This window comes from Populus alba, chromosome 6, assembly GCF_005239225.2.
Source record: "Populus alba chromosome 6, ASM523922v2, whole genome shotgun sequence".
Taxonomy (NCBI): domain Eukaryota; kingdom Viridiplantae; phylum Streptophyta; class Magnoliopsida; order Malpighiales; family Salicaceae; genus Populus; species Populus alba.
Genome location: NC_133289.1, coordinates 15,818,203 through 15,839,836, shown reverse-complemented (window position 1 = coordinate 15,839,836; position 21,634 = coordinate 15,818,203). Strand labels below are relative to the sequence as shown.

Genomic DNA, 21,634 nt, shown 5'->3' with positions numbered 1-21,634 from the left:
TCAAACATAAATCTAAAACATCAAGATACAAAGCCAAGTCTATGTATGTATTCATGCATGCATGTATGGGGTTCCAAAAGTTTTTGTTTACCAAATTCCAAGAATCTGACTCTCGAAAGCATCCTTCCTCGTGAAAGATATGTTATAATGGAAGCAGGTTCGCAGGTCGTGTCTGAAACTCAAACCATTTCTAGAATGTCACAACACAAACTTAACATACTTTTGACTTAATTGTCCACAGCCAGACACGTAAGCCAATTTATCGTCATTATCATCATCAATTCTTCCACGTGTCATGCTACTTAGGACCTCCTTTGCATCCTCCCCAAATTTGTTTCGGGTACAAGTTGAATCATTAAAGAAGTTGTCAAATTCAAATTTAACAATTTCTTTGATAAGACATTTTATTCTCATATTAATAATTCTCATTTTATTGGTTAAATTCATAGCACCTTAAACAATATTGGAAGGAAAAAAGAAAAAAAGAAGGGTAAAACGGTGTTAGAACAGGAGGAATGCCTCATTTTTATTAATCATGGTCCACGTAAATAATAAATATTTATATCTATGATAGAATACTATTAAATTCTATAACAAAAAAGAAAGCATTTAAAGCACCTTAAACAATAATTAAACAAAAAAAAGAAAAGAAAAAAAGAAGCGATACATTGCTGCCTAAAGATTCCGTTAACGGTTAATCTATCACCATCCCCCTCTTCTCTAAACTGCTTTTTTTTTTTTACCCCTCTCTCAACAGTTTTCACCACCCACCAAAAACAGTTGAGCATATTTACATCTGTATCCAGCAACAGATACTAGGAATTGCCACTGCCAACACTATCCATCCACCATATCTCTGCTATGAGTAGTATTGGTTCACAACCCATCAACCACCACTCTGATGCTACTTGGCAGCCAATCTACGCGGCTACGACTATCAGAATCGGTATCAGGCTCGAGCTGGACAATCATGGGTTCATTGGCACGCGTGGGTAGCCGTAATTTGAGCTGGCGTAAGCTTGGAACCAATACGTTGTCGGTCCATTCGTCTAAGCCTGTCTGGCTTAACCATAACCCACCAGTTATTTTTTCCAATGCTTCGTCTTGGATTTCAATCGGCACCTGATCGTTGAAGATGGTCGAAAACTTCTTGGTTATAGAACTGGAGATGTCACGTCTAATGGAGCTGAAATCTGCAGGTTTGAAGACAATGTGATCGTCTACTGAATTGAGTAGCTCTTTAGAGATTGATGAAGTTGCAGAAGTCAACAGTCTGTTATTAAGGACATGTTCATCTTCGTGATCAACTGTAAGATCACTTGAATTGTGCGAGCCATCTGCTCTGTCACCCCCTGCATCAGCAGCTTCATTCAGATCGAATGCTAGTGCCGGTCCCAAGTCCGTCCTTGGCCTTGCCGACCTCTCTTCATCATGAAGCCAGTTGGCCCGGCGCTTTGCTCTTCTCTCAGAAAGGGTTAGCTTTAATTGCCAGCCTCCACTTGCCAAACTCGCAAGCTTCTTTTCATCCAGCGAATCGCTGTTAGATAGGAATTTGGGATTGTCTGGTAAGCGATTTGCAGTCAGAATGAAGATAACATTACCAAGACTGATTTCACGGCCAAGGGAATCTGCAATGCGACCTCTCTCCATGGCCCGCTTTATGCTCCCTCTAACAAGCATGTCCGCTTCATCAATATCCTCAAGTACGATTACTGAGAATGGGTTCCTTCGAACTGCCTCTGCTATTCGATCAAGCACAGTTTTACCACGGAAACTCAATACAGATTCCCCATCCTCACGCCGTGAACCAAGGCAAACCATTATTGGATTGGTCACACAAACAAGCTCTGAAAGAGCTGATGCCATCTTCTTCTTGCCAGCCCTGTCAGGACCCGTGAACAATAGCCAAATGTCACCCTTTGATCCAGTACTCCGACTTTTCCCATGACCCAATTTGCATTGTGTCACTGTAGTAGCCACTGCAGATGCAGCATCTCGTTGCCACCAAACCTTTTCCAGAAGACCCTTGAGGAGCTTCTTGAATGAGTCGTTGTCTAATTTGCTGAGAAGTTTACTGCTCGGCAATTCATGCAAATTGGATAGTGGCTCAGAAGGAACACAGCTTAAGAAGTCCTTGGTGTGCTCTTCATGTTCTTTTTCAGGAGTGGTCTCAACAACCTTCAGTCTACCAAGAACTAGGTCTGTTCTCACAGGGCTTCCAGGCTGAGTGGTTGCCTGTCCAGCTGGTTGGCTGGGCAACAAATTTGGGTTGAGCACAAGGGTTCCACTCAGCTTTTTATTTAAGCTTAATTTGGGCTGGAAAGGTTGATGAGGAAGCAGGTTTTGATTATACAAGCTTGTCATTGAGAGAGCTGGTTGGGTAATTCTTTCAGGTCCAAGATTAGGTTGATGATAAGCAGGATGAAGGCGCAGGCATGTATCGTGCCATTTCTTCTGCAACTCCTGTTTCTTTTGCTTCAACATCAGTTCTTGATCCTTAATCTGCACAATAACAACAAAGACAATATTAGTTTCATTGTTGGACTTTCATTTTTAGCACTTTGGTGAGAAAGAAAAATCTTAATCGGGCCAGTGCGAGTTTGTAGTTCGCTTGGAGGTTTGAGCTGAACTTACCACTGTCTGATCAGATATCTTGACATCACCATCTTGGGACTTTGCATTTCTCAACCATTGTGGCAGTGGAGGCTGAGCTGCTTCAGATTTGATTTCTGAAGATTTCTCAGCCTCCTTGGGTACAAGTTTTGCAAGCTCTTGCTCATAATTCTGCATGCAACCAGGGCAACAACTCATTATTCGAGCAGGATCCAAGTTCTCAGAGACACGCCTTGGTGGAGGAAGTGTAACAGTTGGAAAACCCTTCAGTGGTGATAAAGATTCAACTGAACTGCTGAGGATTCCACTGGTTCCAAGCCTACACAGCAACAGGTATGAAAATGAGTTAGCTATAACAAAGTAACAGAAAGAAGAACTAAGAGCTCAAACAAATGAATCACCAGCGCATGAGTTAATTACAATTATTATCTGGACAAGGAGAATAGAAGAAAAAGAATCCTTCAACGAATTGAAGTTTCTATTCATTAAGCCAAGGGCAATTCAGATGTCAGAATACACCAAAACCTCTACAATTAAGCAACTTTCTGAACTGACACAAAATCTAAATGGCTGATCAGAACACAGATACAAGGAGTATTTTCGGAAAGTCTAGGTATCGAAGAATCTGTAAATCGGCAATTTCCGATGCCATCAGGCATTGAAGATGTAAAAACATCCCCAGTTTTCCACTAAACCCTCTGGCTAAAGCATAAGCTAAGCTAATGACAGAAAAATTATAGTTCCAAAAATAGCAAAAACAACATACATACCGATGAAACGTCCCTGGAAGAAGTGCTCTAGCAGCAATGGGTACTGCCTGCAGATCCCAATCATTTTCCATTGAAGGATGGTAGACTTGACACCTCAAATATGTCTCACAAGTAGCAGTCCCAATCAACCAAACCTTTCCACCACCACTCCCTTCTCCAAACCTCCCCAAAAGATTCCTCATCTCCGCCACAGCCGACCGCCCAACATCTGACATAATCTGCTGCTGCTGAACCCCACCAGAACCTGTTAAGCTCACTAGCTGCTCAACAAGCCATTTCAAATCCCCCAGATCAAGAATCACCCCACCACAATCCAAATTTCTTATCCGGGTCTCAATCAATCCCCCTAATTCCACAATCTTTGCCGCTATCTGTGCTTTATCTAGAAAGCCTTGCTCTAAATGAATCACCTGAACATTCTTTAACGGCCCATCTCCTACTTCTTTATTCTCTATTCTCTTCAAAACCTCCTTCACTACCGTCTGTGGCTCCGACTCACCTACCAAAACAGGATTCCTCTTCTTACTCTTCAACAAAATATCAATAACCTTCTTAACCTCCTCGTTTCTTTGTGCACCAGATTGACCGACACTCCCTTGTTGCAATCTTGGGTTCACATACAAATTCCTATTAGTGACAGGAGCAGGAACAGCCACAGCCCCTGGAGCACGAAACCCCAATCCAATCCCAGAATTAGCAGCAGAATTGGAATTCGTAGAAGCATTCAAGGATTGCTCGATTGTTGCCTTAACAGCTGGACTTGAAAAGCTAGCTTCCCTCATAACTCTACTAACGCTTGGATCATCAAGAATTGATATAATCAACTGCTCAAGCTCGACTTTGACTGCTAAAAGTGGTTGTTGCTGCTGTTCAGGGCACCCTCTTCGCTGATGAGCCTGAGCACGCTTTAGCGCAGCCATTAAGGCATTGGAGATTGGAGGGTCAAGGCCAGGACTGAGGTTCTGTGCGGTAGGGAGGCGTTCAAGAGCAACACTAAAACAGAGCTCGAGAGCTCTGCACTGAAGAGGATGTGAAGAATTAGGATGTGATTTGATGCATGCTTGACGGAGGAAACCAGATGGGGAACCTAATAGTGTAGCCGCAACATGAAGTGGTGTGGTCTGGCCATGGTTACGGCGGCTTGCTTCGGCTATCGAGTGGTTTAGTACACTCGCCGCCTCCGGTGTCAGGGTTTGCTGGATCGTGCTAAGACCAGCTCTCATTTCTTGGACAGAAAAAACAAATCTTTATCAATATCTCTCAATTGAAATGAGTTCAAAGAGCCTATCTTTTTTTGTTTTCAGGAGGTGGGGATATAATAGTTACAGGACAATAAGAGCGGTTCGGTTCTCTCTCAAAATGGACAAATTTGGCTTATTTTTCAGGTGGAGAAGAAGGGACGAGGAAATTATCAAAACAATCAAAGAAAGAAAGAAAGGCTCTCTCTCTCTCTCTCTATCGTTTTTGTTTTTGTTTTTGTTTTTTTAAAGTATTCTTCTTTCTCCTCCTTCGACCACCACCACCACTACTTCTTCTTCTTCTTCTTCTCCTATGAGAGTATCTATCTATCTATCTATCTATTAATCTGAACATCTTTTTTCGCTTTCTTTCTTAGTTTCTCCTTTCCTTGCTTTGCCTTTATGAGTTTTGTTTTCTCTTTTCCTCACTTTTTCACACACATAAGAGGCTTATATTATAAGAGAATTCAACGCAAAAAGGAAAGATCAGATCCTCTCCTTCACAAGAGCCCTTCTCTCTCTTACTTGCTAACTTTTCTCTATCTCTATCCATCCGATCATCATCATCATGATTCAGTAACCAAAATATCCCCTCTAATAAATATACCCAACAATGTTAAATGGTAAAAACAAAATAAAAAATATATATAGAGAGAGAGAGTTTAAATAATAATAATAATAATAATAATAATAATAATAATGGGTCCTAAAGGAATATATTTAAATAATAGAATAATAAATAAACAAAGAAGACCCACCAAGGAAAGGAAAGTAGGGGTGGCTGTAAATTAAATTAGTTATAAAGGAGCATGAATTCTTTTTTGTTTTTATCGTGTAAAAGAGAGACAGAGAGAAAGAGAAGGAGGGAATTTCTGGAGAAATGAAAGAGAGAGAGAGAGAGAGAGAGAGAGAGAGAGAGAGAGAGAGAGAGAGGGGTAGTAGGGACTAGGGATGTACTATCAGTTTGCAAAGATTTCTGGAAAATGCTTTCTGGGCAGAGTATTCTGCCCCTCCTTTTTAGTGCTTCTGTCATCTCTTTTTTTTTTTTTTTACTCAAATATTTTCAAGTGTTTTTTTAATCAATTTTAATTTAAATAACACATGTTCATGTCCGTGCAGAAAAAAAATTAATCATTTTCTTTTTCTAAATAAAAACCTGTTTGATAACCCTGACCGTTCTTTGAATTCTTTCTAAGCAAAAACCTATCATTTAAATTATTTTACTTTCTCGATAAAATAAAAAATATGCAAAAGAGATAAAAAAAATATAATATAAATTTTTAAAAATAAAGGTATAAAATAAATATTTATAGTGAATTTTTATATTTAAATTATGAATTTTTTATATATAAAAAAACACTCTCTTGATGATTAAGAGATTCATTAGTAGATTAGATTACTTTAACTTCACTTTTATCACTCTCATCTCTCTCTCTCTCTGTAGATTGACTGCTTTTGTTTTTTTTTTTTTTTTTTAATCTCTATTTTGTTTCTTATATATTAGATTGAATCATGGGACTGAACGTCATCTCACACTAATCCCAGAGCGCGTTTAGACACGCTCCGGGGACCAAACACGAAACAGGGGTTGAATCTGAAGAGCGTGTAGGTCACGGGAAGTGAAGTGTAGTGAGATTGGAAGCGGAAAGGTATCTCAACTTTCTAACTTTATTTGCCTTTCAACCAATCTTATGCTTTTCACACGCATCCGCTGCAAAGGCATCGCACGGCTTCCACCTTTTCATACTTACAAAAGTCTATTTAACTTTTACCGATGTCTCACTCTCTTTTTCTAACCACTTTTGTTCTTTCTCTTTTTTGGGGGGCACAGTCTCATAATAATTTATTTATCCGAGCTCACCCATGATTCTCTAGCCTAAGCATCATCTTAAAATGGTGTTGTTTTTTTAAATATATATTTAAATAATATTATTTAATTTTTTAAATTGTTAAATAGGTATAAATACACACGTATTTTGCTTTGGAACTAAATAGGACTTTTTATTATTATTATTATTATTATTGTTATGAAAAGTGAAAGCATGACTTCATTTAGCCTTTGCACTCAATGATGGTAATTATTATAGGTTTCAAAATTCGTGTCCTTTAAGCAAAACCACAGGGTGAGAGAATATGTTGACGACTAGCGTAAGTTTTCCTCGGTGAAAAGGTAATGTAATGATTCAAGACTTCAATTTTATTTATTTATTTTTATTTTATTTTATTATCTTACGATGAAATGATTTCCTCGAGCTAAGAATAAACGAGAGGGATATATGATAAATTCCTGTACTTTGAAGGAGGGGTGGTGGAGTCATAAGTGCTTTTGGATTCCAGCACCCTTGCGTGAACTCTTTTGGAGTAGATTCAACCTCAATTATTTTACAGCAAAAGGGAGGTTGGCAAAATAATGAAAAATAAAAATAAAAATAGAACAGCCTTAACTGTTTTTGAAAGGAAAAGGGATCAATAAATACCTTAGAAATGGCATAAATCCTCCAACCAATTACAGGTGCAACTACCTTATAAGAAAAACCCTCCATTCAAAGGGCTTGCTGAGGTTCAACTTGGACCGTCCCTGTCTGATATCAGGTCAACACGGAGATGATGAATTCTGTATTTCAGATTATTAATGATGCTTCATCCTCTCACAAAAAATAATATATACATTATAAATACCAATAAATATGTATCAATTCCTATTAAAGAAAAACAAGATTAAAAGAAAAATCACCTCTTACCCCATTGATTATTTTTTTTCTAAATCACAAAAAGAAAAATCACAATAACTACCTAAAATTAGACTCGAGAAAAGTTTTGACCATACAAAATTAGATTTAGTCCATTACTCATAAAAATATATAGATAACAACACAACATGAAAAAAATCATAATCTGAATAATCCAAATTATTTATTTTTAAAAAAATTATTAATTAAATTAGTTTATTAAACAGAGCAACCAATTCCTTTTTGGTGGTCGTGATCTTATTTATGTTTACAAGAAGTCGATACCTCGAGAAATTATACATAAACATATTTTAAAAAGAATCAAGATAACAACAACCAATTCTTTCTTGGTGGTCGTGATGTTATTTATGTTTGTAAGAAGTCGATACCTCGAGGAATTATAAATAAACACATTTTAAAAGGAATGAAGATAACACATGTAATCTTATGAGTTAAGGTTATTAATTGTTTAATAATCACAAGGAGGGCTCCAATGTAAAAGGCAAGGAAAGGAGTGCCCAATATCATCACCAGCATCATCATTGTTAATACTAAAATGATACTAAAATGTAAACATGGAACAGAAGAATAAGATAAAAGAGAGAGGGAGCATTCAATATATATATATATATATATATATATATATATATATATATATAAACACACACACACTACAGCACCACTACTTGAAAAGAGTAAAATTCAACTTTTGGGGATTCCTAACTTTACAAAAACCCTGTGGTTTCATTTCTTGCTTTTTAGTTTTTAGTTCAGCGACCAAAAGGAAAGGAGGGAAGAAGTCTTCAGAAACAAAAATCATCATCGTCATCATCATCATATTCCCTTTTCATAACGCACGCCCTCCCTTGCCTTTTACGCGTTTTTCGAGCTCATCACCACCACCTCCACCCCCTCCTCTGCAACTACTACTACTACTTCTTCCCTTTTCCACACCCGGCTTCCGCCTACGCGCCTCCATTGCCCCGTGTTTTACCTCTGCTTCTCGAATCCCCAATCAATGCTCTGTTTTTTATTCCTTCTCTGTCCACAATAATCTTAATCATTAGTCATGCGACATCTCCTCCTTTGCCTTGCGTTTATGCTTGTTTGAGGGGTTAATTTCAAGACGTCGTCCCTGTAATTTCGTACTCTGTTTAATCGAGTCCCATGACTTCTATTTTGATGAGTCGAGTCTATTTGTTTTTAGCTTATGATCAAGACACGCCCCTTTATTTTATTTGAGATGCTGATAGTAGTGATTCGCTGCTTCGTTTGATGCAAGACAGGTGTTCGTTCGTTCGTTTGTTTGTTTGTGTTGACTCAACTTCACCTCATATTCAGTTTGTTAGAGAAAATGCTTGGAGCCTGAGAAGTGATTCTTAAAACATTTAGACAATTTTTACAAAGATGTAGTGATTTAAAAGCATTGAAACTCCAGACTAATGAGTCGAGAAAATAATAATAGAAATAAATAAATCCCTTAATTAAAATTAAATCAAATCAAATCATCATGCATATGCCATCATCTCTAGTCCAAATCAACAAACAAGCGTGTTTTCTCTTGGCCAAACCCTACAAGATCATCATTTTCTAGCCATCATGGCACCATTTCCTGCCAAGATTGCTCTTGCACACACTAATTAAGAACCAAAGACTTAACACGCCAAGACATTAAAATTGAACGCAAGATTTCAAAGTTTGTATTTCGAAATATCCCCCCAACAGCCTTTACTTCAAAAACCACCACTATAAAAACCATTGACTTTGAGCTTCTTTATTCAAAGTTCCGTTCAAAGCAATAATTGCTTCTTTGACCACAGTCGTCCCTCGCAAGTCATCGCACCGTCTCTTGTTCACCGACCCAATCTCTAGCTCAAAAAACTGCCATGTACGTTGAGTAAATTTGTAAATCACACTGCTAATTAATGACATCTTGGATGGATGGCTCTCACTATAAACATGCTGATATAATATTTATCTCGTAGTTATGTTAATAAAAATGATTATGTAGAATTATGAATCAAAATATATTTTTTATATTTACTTACTCTGCCCTACAAAAACAATTTACCTTGTCATATTTTGATATAATTAATAAACTGTTTTATTAACTGTGATATTTGCAAATGATTAAGTAATTAAAAAAAGAAAAAAAAGAACAATGCTTCTTCAGATTAAAAGTGTTACTATTTATCTCATAAAATAGATCATTATTATTTCTTACTTCTTCATAAACCGGGAGGCTTAAAACTGTAGTGCATTCAAGCAGTTATAAGGGAGAGAAAAGCACAAATATTTCTAATGCACAAATTATATATCTAAGCGTATTTCGTGTTCATCAAGATGACTAGGTCATTTATCAACTCCATCTATATATCTTCTTCCTTTAATATTATAAAAAAAACCTTCAAAAATTACATGTCATGGTTCTCGTGGGACCAAAGAAAGTTGATAACTGAAATTAGCGGTACTTTAAAAGTTGATTACTGAAATTAAAATATATAGTTATATAGATTAGAGATTGTTATAATAAACATGCTCTAAATCATATATTTATCAAATCCAGACTAATTTCATAAGGTGATTAAAAGATTTATAGGTTCGAAACTTAGTCAAAGCTTAGTTTTAGTTTGTTATTAAATAATTTTAGATATTAATCTTGTTAAACTTGAATAACTTAACCGGTCAGGTTTTATCTCGGTTGAATCTTTTAAACCAATATAAGATTTAGTCATGAAAACCTTATTTTTAATTTTTATCTAGAATTATGATGTGTATATTTTTTTATTCTTAAGACAATATCGTTTCAAGATTGACTAGATTACATGATTATTTTAATAAAGTTAAATTTCTGGATGATTTTAATAACTATGCTTTACTTGAGCTTTCTTTTTCATTCTTATAACAAGATAGGGTTATTCTTGAATTCAACATTATTACGAGTAGATAAATTGGAGGTGTGAGGAGACGAGAAAACTGAGAGGAGAGATGACGCGTGAAAACTGTCCTCTCCTTTTGAACAAAGGGAATCTGAAAGAGCCTTTTTCCACTTTGTGCATTTTTTACTCCTCTCTCCACGTATCTTAGCACTTGCCAGACCACCTGCCTCCCCTCGTTTTCCTTTCTCTGTCTCTCCTCTTTCTTCTTCTTCTTTTTTTTCTTTTCTTTTTTAATTAAATACTTGTTTAAAATACGAGTACAGAATCTTTGTTTATGACAATCATTATCCTAAAATTCATGGATTTATTAAAGACGACAAGTTTTTTTTTTTTTTTTCGTAATATTGTAACGTGTGAGATATAAATCTATGGCTGTCTCTGGAATTTTCACAGGAGACTTGGACAAATTTTCAATACTTAAAGTATAAGGCGAAGACATGACATGCCAATCAAAGCTTAAGTCGATTTCTCTCCATTATACCTATGAACGATGTTGGTAAAGCAGATAAGAAGTCTACTTGGGTTGCTTCCATCTGTAACCTTACAGAGTTGAAAATGCTTGTGCTCACATATATTTATTGACTCAAAAGTCGTAAATACATATAGGTTAATAATTAAGCATGACACGATAGTCTTCTCACCGAGGATTGATTTTCAAAGGTCAAAAAGGATATTTTTTTCTCTGGCTGCACTGTTCTTGGAAAAAAAAAAAAAAAACTTTCAAAAAAGAGAGCTTGTTTGACTTTTGAAGTGGTAAAGCACTTTACATTGAGTGATCAGCCTAAGAACTTCTTCCCATGTAATTATTGGAGCTGAACTTGTATAAAAAGATAAAAATTCCATGCTTGGATCATTCAATAAACTAAAAAAATTCTTACAAGAAGTGAAGAAAAACTGTTTTTGAGAATTGACCCGAATTTGGTCACTTGACACCAAATGATGTCTGCTAGCTCTTACGAACATCATGATCCATGTGAATTACAGAAGCAAATGCTAATCTTGCTCGCTAGCGACTAGCTTGTAGCAGATGATGCCAATTCCCAAAAAGCTCCATGTTTTTTTTTTTTCTAGTTGCCATCATGCATCCATTGATATATATCAAGTTGTGGGGCAAAAAGAAGGAAATAATTATCCGTTGAACAAGCAAAAGGCTCGCAAGATGGTCGAACTCTTGACTAGCTAGTGTTATTATGGAACTCTTTCACCCTTATTACCTCGCATCAAATCAACTTCCGTTAGTTTCCATTAAAGAATATTTTGGCGTCAAGGAGAAGACGCTTCACATATCAACTCAGATCGAGTCTTTTATTTAAACGACAACACAGTGATTCTCCCATCGACTTTGTTTTATAGACTGAAAATAAAAGGAAGAGTTGCTGAAAAATAAAAAATAAAAAATAAAAAATGAAAAATGAAAACCAAGGCCTGTAATGGAATTTGGAGGATAAAAATAGCTGCTAGCCTTATCCCACAATGGCCATGATTAACTACATGGAAAATGGTTCCAAAAAACACCGACCCCTCCCCCTTTCCGTTCTCTTTGCTATGCCATTTGGTGGAAAAACTATGGTTTTACATCACTTTCTTTTCATTTTTATTTTTTAATTATGGTTTTACATAATTTATTCAGCTATGATTGATTCCATGATCTTTTCTCAAAGCTGTTTATTATTTCAGCTATAAATCAGTGTTTGTCCCTCTACTTTTTATATTCAGTCAAATCAAACTCTCTACATTATTTTGGTCCAAACAGAACCCTCTGCTGCTAATTAATGGCGATTTGAAACCTTCCGTTACTGCTAGACCTCTATTTTTGCATGGATAGGATTCAAAATATGTAATTAACATATGTAAAATGATTTGAAAATCAATATATATATATATATATATATATATATATATATATATATTGTGAGTCTTTCATTATTGTCATAGATATAATTTATTGTGAATTTATATTTTAAAATTACCTTTTTATCCTTGAGTGGAAAAGAAAAAGGCCTGGAGGGTGGGGATGTTTTGGTCATTTTCACTTGTTCATTGGTCACTAAAAGATTATTCAAAGGTTTATAGGTCTTTTTTGTTTGCACAGTAAAAATATTATTTTATCCCTAAAATCAACAAAATTTAGAGTTGTTTATAAATAATCTTTTTTTACTTTTTATAAACTTTTAAACAGTAAAAATACATTTCTATACTAAAATCAAAATAATATTGGATTGTTGGACAAGAGTTTTGGGGATTTTTTTCAATATTCATATAGAGTTAAAGTATGATTTTTACCTTAGAAAAGACATTTACCATTCAGGTGGCACGTGTGGTGTCATAATGTGGCAAAACTTGACCTTCCATTATCTCTTTGAATGAGTCACCATGTCCTCTTTCAAATGGTGTGACGCATGATGACATATAATGGTAAAATTATCGCCTCTTGTTTCTTTTCTTTTCTTTTTTTTCTCTTTCTTGTTAAGTAAAGTACATGATTGTTCTATTTTTATTTTTTAATTATAGTCTTCATTATTTTAATTTCTTATTTCATTCTTATTCATTTTAGAATATTTTTTTTCAATTTAGTCTTTTAATTACAATATATCATGTGTTTTGTTTTTCATTTCGATTCTTATACTTTTGGTTTTTAATTATTTTCTTTGGCCTTTCTATTAAAGTTTTTTTGGATTTCAATTTCATCATTCAATTAAAGTTTTTATTGTTTTATTTGTTTTTAAATTGACCCTTATTCTTTTGATTTATTTTTTCTTTTGTTAAAACTATTTTTCAATTCAATTTAACCCTCTAATTGAATTGATTTCCCTCTGATTATTATTTTTTATTTTCACCCTCTTTTTTTTTAGATTCTTTTGTGTGATTGATTTTCTTTCCTGGTTTTATTTTTTAATGTTTGATTTGTTAGGGATTCAACTTCATGCAATCTTATCATTATGCATTAGTTTTTTTTTAATATTAGTTTTGTGATTTTATTCAATTTATTTTCTATAAATTTATCCAGGTCTCATGACTTAGGTCACAGGTTTTGCATTATTTTTTAGAATATAATTTTTTTTAGTTTGATTTTTCAAGATATTGTTTAATTCATCTATATTTTTTTTGTTTTATATAAATAAAATTTATTTTTCAAAATAAAAATATTCTTGTAAAAATAATAATTCTGATGTTTTTGGCCTTGCATCATATTTTTTTAGGGTGTTAGTTTATGCAGTCAATTTCATTTGTGTTTATTTTTCAGGCCACGAGTTTTATAGAGTGTAAATTTATCTTTTTATTTTATTTAAATAAACATGTTTAGTGAACATAGTCAGGTAAATATCTTATTTTATATAATTGAATATCTTGATCTACATTTATCTTTTAATTTTTTTATTTCTCTTTTATTTATTATTAATGATTAGTTATTTTTATTTATTTACTTAAATGATTATTTATTTATTTAATTAAATGTTTAGATAAAAATAACGTGCTCTCTCTCTCTCTCTCTCTCTCTATATATATATATATATATATATATATATATAGTAGAGCGTGGTTAGATAGAGCTAGCGTATGTGTGTGTTCATGGTGACAGTTATGGGTTCATGTTGAAACATTTTATTAATGCATATATACATCCATTACGTAGAACTGCAGCATATATAAATACATTACGTTGAAGGATGATTTTATATATATCTTTTGTTCAGAAAAAGGTTATAACACCAGCTTATATTTTCACCATGTTTTACAACGTTACCTGCAATAAATTGAATTGAAATAATAATAATAATAAAAAACCCCTTCAACTAAGTACAAATTGGCAGGAAAATAATTAATGGAGGCTCGGTGGCTCCTATAGATGACAAAATATTAGATGGCCGCCATTAATGGCCCTGTACTCCAAGCAGCCAAGAATGGGATGTGAAGTTTCATTTCTTCAAATTTGGATTTCTCAACTAGGGTTTCAAGTATTTTATTTTCTTAACGATGCTGCATTTACAACAAATAAAAGTTAACAAAATTCTATATTTTCGAAAGACAAAGCATAAGATTATACAACGTTTATATCATTTATTTTATCAGTTTACTCACGTAAATAATTAAAATCTACTCTTATATTTTTCTGTTTTTTTACATTAAATTAATATTTTTTTGGTGTTTTTAGATTATTTTGATGCATTAATATCAAAAATAATTTTAAAAAAATAAAAAATATATTATTTTAATATATTTTTAAATAAAAAATACTTTAAAAATAATTATAACTACACTTTCTATTAAAAATAAAAAAAGTCTCTAGCATGCATGCCCACATCTTCAGCATGCATGGTACCATAACAATACACCTCCACTTTCGAAAGACTTCTCATGTGACCTCATGTTCCTTTTCTCCCACTTTTACAAACTTCTTCTAAGATCTCTACTCATCATTTCTACATCTTCACCGATATGAATTGAAAAACCATTCTCAAGATTATTTAATTTTGCCTTTAGTATCATTATCAAAAGGTGGTGTTGCTTTGTAATTGGTTCCTAAATCAGGAAAAAGTCCCCCCTCGCTATATACCATTATCCCTTCCCAACCCCACCAATAATAGAGGAGCCATAATTCAATAAAAGACTTTGAAAAAAACATAAATTTTCGTCCAAGTAAGGATTGCTATGATCGACGAATGATCCCCCTTGTAAGGATATCGCTATATTAATTTTTCTTCAAGCTATGTGATTGTTAAAGTTGCATTTTATTTGACTTAGATCTTACAACACAAAAAAGGCCCTCTCCTCCTTCCCCATCTAGTTCGAATCTCAGCCGATCAATCCATATATCACGAAATGGGTTAAAGTGTTCGTCACAAAGGCTAATTGATGGAATATCACGAGACAGAAGGGCCCATAGCTCTTTTCACTAATGCAAGCCAAACCCCACATTGCTTTTGCAAGTATATATATATAATAAAAATCGGTGATAATCATGTCATGAAAGGTCAAACTTTAAGCAAACACATTTTACAACAAGTCACTCACAGCTGGGGAGAATTGAGAGCCTAAAAAGGATTTTGGTAGCTTCTTGTACTCAAAGCAATTAGACTTTCAAGCACCACTCCCTCCCTCCCTCCCTCCCTCCCTACCTCTAGCATTTCCTTTTCTACTCTCCCCTTTTAATTGAGAATAAAGGAAATCGGTCTTACTTTTTATATGAGATGAATTGGGTAAGATAAAGCATGCATCAATAAAGCAAAAGGTTACCATCGTTTTCCCTTTGTGCAAGTAGAAAATTTGTACCATTGCTTAGAAAAAAGAATTCTAGGAAAAGTTTGAGGGTGATATTAAATTGTCCACCCAAAAAGGAGAAATATATATTAAAGGCGACATACTCACAGGAGAAATTAAATAAAAAAAAATATAATTTCTTATGTAATTTTGTAAGACTAATATAAAAATGGGAAGCTGCTAAATTCCCACCTAAAAAAACTTCATTCGAAATAACATTGCGTCTTCTTCCTTCAACTTTAGGGAGTTTTGGGAATCCTTGAGAATTACTAACAATTGAAAACGCCGGCAGGGAGAAGAGGTGGTGCCTTTTGCCCCACTAGTGGTTGGAAATTTGGCTTTTTCTAAGCACCAATCTTTACACACAAGCAATTATTAACTTTTTATTAAGAGGACAAGGATGAGGAGAGAAGAAGAAGAAGAAGAAGAAGAAGAAGATAAAAAACCAGACGACTGAACCTTTTGGATACACATGTGAAAGAAACCCATGCCTACGTAAGACAGAACTTTCATCAACAGAAGCAGCACTTTGAGTGTCTAATTGGGTCTCAATTAAACCATAAAGTTAGATTTCAAAACTTGTTTTTAAAAGTTAAGACATCCCAGCTTTCGAAGGGACCTACCAGATTAGTTTAATTAATCTTGTCGCAATTAGTGGATGGCAAAAGCTTAAGTAATCACTCTAGTAATTAAACAAACGATCATAAAACCTTGGTCTGAGCATGCACGTTATGACCTTAAATCATTGGATGAAAGGTTTTTAAAAACGAAACAACAAAGTCCATCATATATATATATATATAAGCAGCACTAGCTGCAGGCTCTTCGATCTCACTAATTATATTATTACTTGAGGATTTGTCACAGTGAAAAATCACATTTTTTTCTCCCAGTTGGGTGGACACACAAGTGAAATACAAGCATGCTTATCTTGTATCTTTTCAGCCAAATGAGTGATACCGAAGAATCATTGCTGTCCACCAAATGTCTGTGTGAGGCCCTAGTCGCGAAAAATATATATATATATTTGCCTTAAATCTCAATACAAAGCACAGCCCACTTTCAACTACAACCATAAATGCTTCTGTACGCGCATTGTATCATCATCACCCATCCTCATCAAGGTTCAACAAGAACTGCCTGCCAGGGCTCAGAGAAAAAAACAAAGAAAGCACTTTTAGGAGGAGTGCTCAAGCCGGGGGCCAAAGTTGCTATCTAGAATTCTATATCAAACTAGCATATTTTAAGAATTCTTGCATTGTTTTGTAGACTTAATTCATACAAAAGATGGTTGACTGCAACTTGTACCTAAAAACGTGAGACTTTTTAGCAGGAATTTGCCAAAACACTGAGAGTGAGTAAGGAAAGTTAACATGTAAGTATCTTTGAGAAGATATGGGTGCGAGACAGACGCTGCCTTTGTTTTGAAGGATTTTCTACTTTTCAATGTTCAAAGTAATTTGCTTGCATTGGTTTTTGTCAAAGAGAGTAATTAATGTTGAGAGATCTGTTCTTGGTTGGACTGTCCTTTTCTTATTGGGTTTTTTTTCAAAAAAAAAAAAAAAAAATTAGCAGCACCGAAAACTTTAAAATGCAAGGGAATGACATCCTTGGAAAAACATTTACCAAATTGATATAGTTTGATCTTCTCATGCTTTTAAAACACAATATTTATTAAATATCACACTTTAAAAACACGACAACTTAAGATGTTATACTTCACAAGCACGGCATTAATTAAAATCTAAACAGATCGAGCACACAACATTGTCTCTCTTTCTCACGGAAAAAACCACCTCACCCCCACTTCTCTCTTAAAAAACCCGCTAAACACTTAGATTTTGCCTTTAAATCAATAAAAAATCGAACTCATCCTAGTCTCTACGCATCCGTTGAATTTTTTATGTTGAAAATCCACCATTCCCTATGTTGCCACAATCGTTGCTACCGCCGCTCTAACCATTCTTATAGTCCTATAAGCAAGTTAGACATACGAAATTGCTATTAATTTGTATTTGGCTTGCTATAAATCAAATAATTATTTAGGTTGAATTTAGAGTTTGTTGAATCAATGATAAATTAATTAAAAATACATTCAATTAGAGTTTATTTGATATAGTTGAGCATGAAAATAAGTTGAATTAATTATTTCAATTAATCATGTGTTGTGTTTAATTTAGGTTAAGTTGTCAAATTAGAGATTTTGTGTATATTGTTGGAATTAACTAATAATGAATTTAAATATGCACACATGCTCGTGCAATAGAGCATAAATATGGTTGAATTATGACGAATTATACTCTTCATTGAATTGTTGATAAGTTGATGAATTTAATATTTTCTTGGAATTAAATTAATTTTCTATGAATTTGTATTTGAATTAATGCAATTAAACATGAAAAATATCAATTGATAATGTATCATGGATTATGTTCATATTTTGTTAAGTTTGATTTAGCATTAAATTTTGGAAGTTTAATTGAATTTGCTATAAAATTTTTCAATTAAGGTTAAGGTAATGCAATTTAGTTATAGTTGACTAGAATGGATTTTTTTTTACAAACATGTATCATGTGATTACTAACAAGGAGTGTCATAACTCAATTTTTGACCATTCTTATTTTTATTATTATTATTTCATTTACTGAAAAGGATAAAAAAATGATGATAAAAAAAATAATGATGAAAAAAAGTAAAATGAAATAAATAAAGAATGAATTAAAATTTGGGTTAAGGGCAACATGATTAGAAGCTTTGGGGTTTAATTAAATTTTGAAATTAATCTAATTAATCCAATCAAGGATTTAAGTGGAGAATTGATAAGTTTTGAGACTTAATTAAGCTTGAAAATTAATCTAATTAATCCAATTAAGGGCTTAATTGGAGAATTGATAAGTTTTGAGACTTAATTAAGCTTGAAATTTAATTTAATTAATCCAATCAAGGGTTTAATTGGAGAGTTGATAAGTTTTTGGACTTAATTAAGCTTGAAATTTAATTTAATTAATCCAATTAGGGATTTAATTGAAGAAATATCAAAGTTTGGGGTTTAATTGGGGTCCAAATTGCGAAAATTAAAATCCCAGGACCAACTTAAAATTCACTGAAATGCAGGGGTCCAATTAAAGTTTATCCAAGGGCTTGATTACAACACTTTCAAAACATCAAGGACCAAAAGGCAAAATAACCTCAACACTCTTCATCTTCTTCACCCGAAAAAAAAAAGAAGAAAACTGCTGCCTTTACTCCTGCATTAAAACAGAGAACGTGATCAACCGGATGGCATTCTAAGGGAGGATAAAACTAGAAAAAACGGCTGGAGAAAAGGGGGGAGAGTTAGAGAAAAGGACGAACGAAAACTAGAAGAGAGCAAACACAACATAGAGGAAAAGGGACAGAACCGAGGAGAGGAAAAAAAGAAAAAAAGGGAGCCACGAACTGTGGAAAAGAAAGAACGCATGGGAGAAGACGCAGGAAGAGAAGAAAGCATAGGAGACTGAACCAGGAGGGGGAGGAGAGAACCGAAAAGCCACTGGTGATCACAGAACCGGGGAGACTTAAAAAAAAAGACTTTCGTTCCTCTGTTTCTTCTCAAAGAAACAGAGGAGGCTAAAGAAGAAAGCCACGAGCAGAAGAAAAAAAACTTGGGGGAAGACAGGGGAGACCACAGAACCGGAGAAGAAATTAGAAACCAAAGAAAAAGCTTGAGAAAAGGAGCAGAACCGAGGAGGGGAAGAAAGAACAGGGGAACTGGGAGGAGAGGGTGAACCGACGAGAGAGAGAGAGAAGCAAATAAAACAAAGAGGAAAGCAGAACAGACTAGAGAAGACGCAGAGCAACAGAAACAGAGGGGGAAGCAGTAGCAATCGGGCCAGCCTCCGTCACCATCGACATCGTCTTCGCCTTCACCCTGCAGCTGCGCCACCCCAGCAGCTCTTCCTCACCGTGACATCCAGCAGTTTTCCATTGAAGCAGCCATCTCCCTCGGCCTTGCCAGGTAAGTCCTTCAGCTTTCCTTCTTTTGGTAAATTAATTACCTATTACTGCTGCATGCATGCGTGAGTGATTCACGCATGCATGTAACAGTGGCCAACCGGGTCACTGGTTTGGACCAGTGACCCAACCTTTTTTTTGAGACCATGCAACATAAATAAATAAAAAAATAGAAAAAAAATAAAAATAAAAAAAATAGAAAAATAGAAAAAATAAAAAATATGTATGCACGAATAAAAATAATGTAAATTTATTGGTTTATTCACTGACGCCAGAGTCAGGAATAAAAAATACCGGTTTAAATTTATATTATTTTTATTCGTTGTATTTTTATTTTGTTTAGCCAGATAAATAAAAAATATGTGCATGCATAAAAATAAATTTATTTTTATTTATTTATTCATGGATGCTAGAGTAGGGAATAAAAAAAAATATTGATCTAATTTTTTTTTCTTAGCTACGAATTTTTACCAACGCCAGAGTTGGAATTATTCGAGCTCGAATATTCACTGGCGCCAGAGTCAGGAATATTTAAACAAATCATCATAGCATAAACTAATAAACATTTAGCAATTTAAGACAAAACTAGCAATGCAGTTTGCCTTAGGCAGAACGTTTAAGGGGTGATAATATCTTCCTTTTTACGTAACCAATCCCGAACCATAGAATCTCTGTTGACCAGTTAGGGTTCCTAGTGACCATAATACTAGGTGGCGACTCCTCAAACAAGACATTTTTCTAAAAGAACCGGATGCCAGAATCTGTTCTTTTTTCCGTAATCGAGAATTATTATTTTTAGGGCCGCCGCGATGTCGGGTGCGACAGAATGACGACTCCACTGGGGACTAGGATTAAGCTTTGTCTTTTGTCTTATTATTGCTATTTTTTTTTTGTTTTTTGTTGTGTTTACTTGTTTATTTTTCCTGCATTTACTGCTTTAGTATGCATCCTTGTTTATGTTGCCATGCATCACTTTGAGAGCACACACTTTATAACCTAGGATAAGTGGGAAAGTAACGGTACCCCAATGGCTTTAGCCTGGGTAAGACTCGTGAAACCATCCAACTCTCGCTTGATTGTTTACTTGGAAGTGGTTGATATGCCAAACTGATTTTACTCAGGGCCTTTATCTTCACACTACTTGTAAGCCTCATATCGACCTTTCATGGACGATCACTGAGCATGCGAGAGACCCTTTGAGACTAGATAATGACCAACCCCTTTGATGCACTGAATAATTAGAATCTTTCTATTAGGTTGTCACCCCGTGAAGGGCAAGTCCGCATTTCATACGCATTTTTTAATTGCTTCAACATTTTTGCATAATTGCATGATTTACATTTAGCAGGTTTAAATATAGGTTCCCCATTGAAACCCATCTATAACACTCGTTCGGAAAAAAGACAAATGGAAATCGAAGAAAGAACCCAATTGGAAGCCCAACATCAAAAAGAGGTGGACAATCTTAAGGAAGAAGTCGCAAGGCTTATTAGTCTACTCGAGCAAGCCTTGAGAGATAAATCCGGAAAAGCAACGCTTATAGCTCAGCCTGAATCTATGCTCGTAAATCCCTTCAATCCATAGAATCTAGGGGCAAATGGGTTGTCATCTGATTTTTAACAAGCCATGCATTTTCAACCAGCATACCCCACGAGAATGTCGTTTACCATTGATTCTACAGAGAAGGAATCTCAAAAGGGCAAGAGGGTAAAAGAAGATGGTATGAACAAATTAGTTGCCTTGGAGCAAAGATTAAGAGCATTGGAGGGAATTCGCCTATATGATCCTATAAAGGCTGCTGAGATGTGTTTGGTGCCCAACATTGTCATTCCCAAAAAGTTTAGAGTGCCAGAATTTGTCAAATATACGGGAACTCAATGCCCTATAACTCATCTTAAAGCATACTGCAACAAAATGGCCGAGGTGGTTGATGATGAGAAACTGTTGATTCATTTCTTCCAAGAAAGCTTGAGTGACGTTGCCCTCACCTGGTATATGCGGTTGGACAATACCAAGGTTAAAAAATGGAAGGACTTAGTTGATGTCTTCATGAGGCAATATAAGTTCAATATAGACGTGGGCCCTGATCGTTT

At 34.7% G+C, this 21,634-nt stretch overlaps 1 protein-coding gene across 1 annotated transcript; it reads right to left on the bottom strand.

Moving 5' to 3' along the window:
* Positions 1-501: 501 nt before the first annotated feature.
* On the bottom strand, positions 502-5,244 carry LOC118057931 (protein SUPPRESSOR OF MAX2 1A). Its single transcript, XM_035070666.2, has 3 exons — positions 3,384-5,244; positions 2,635-2,932; positions 502-2,502 (listed from the first exon to the last, which is right to left on the bottom strand). The coding sequence occupies exons 1-3, from the start codon at positions 4,604-4,606 to the stop codon at positions 877-879; spliced, it is 3,147 nt and encodes a 1,048-aa protein (XP_034926557.1). The 5' UTR covers positions 4,607-5,244; the 3' UTR covers positions 502-876.
* Between the last annotated feature and the right edge of the window lie 16,390 nt (positions 5,245-21,634).

Excerpts from the sequence above, each read along its gene's own strand:
- LOC118057931 (XM_035070666.2), bottom strand. The coding sequence starts at position 4,606 with ATGAGAGCTGGTCTTAGCACGATCCAGCAAACCCTGACACCGGAGGCG. Across the intron at positions 2,933-3,383 it reads CTTCCAGGGACGTTTCATCG|GCTTGGAACCAGTGGAATCC; the intron begins GTATGTATGTTG and ends GTTGCTGTGTAG. Across the intron at positions 2,503-2,634 it reads AGATATCTGATCAGACAGTG|ATTAAGGATCAAGAACTGAT; the intron begins GTAAGTTCAGCT and ends GTTATTGTGCAG.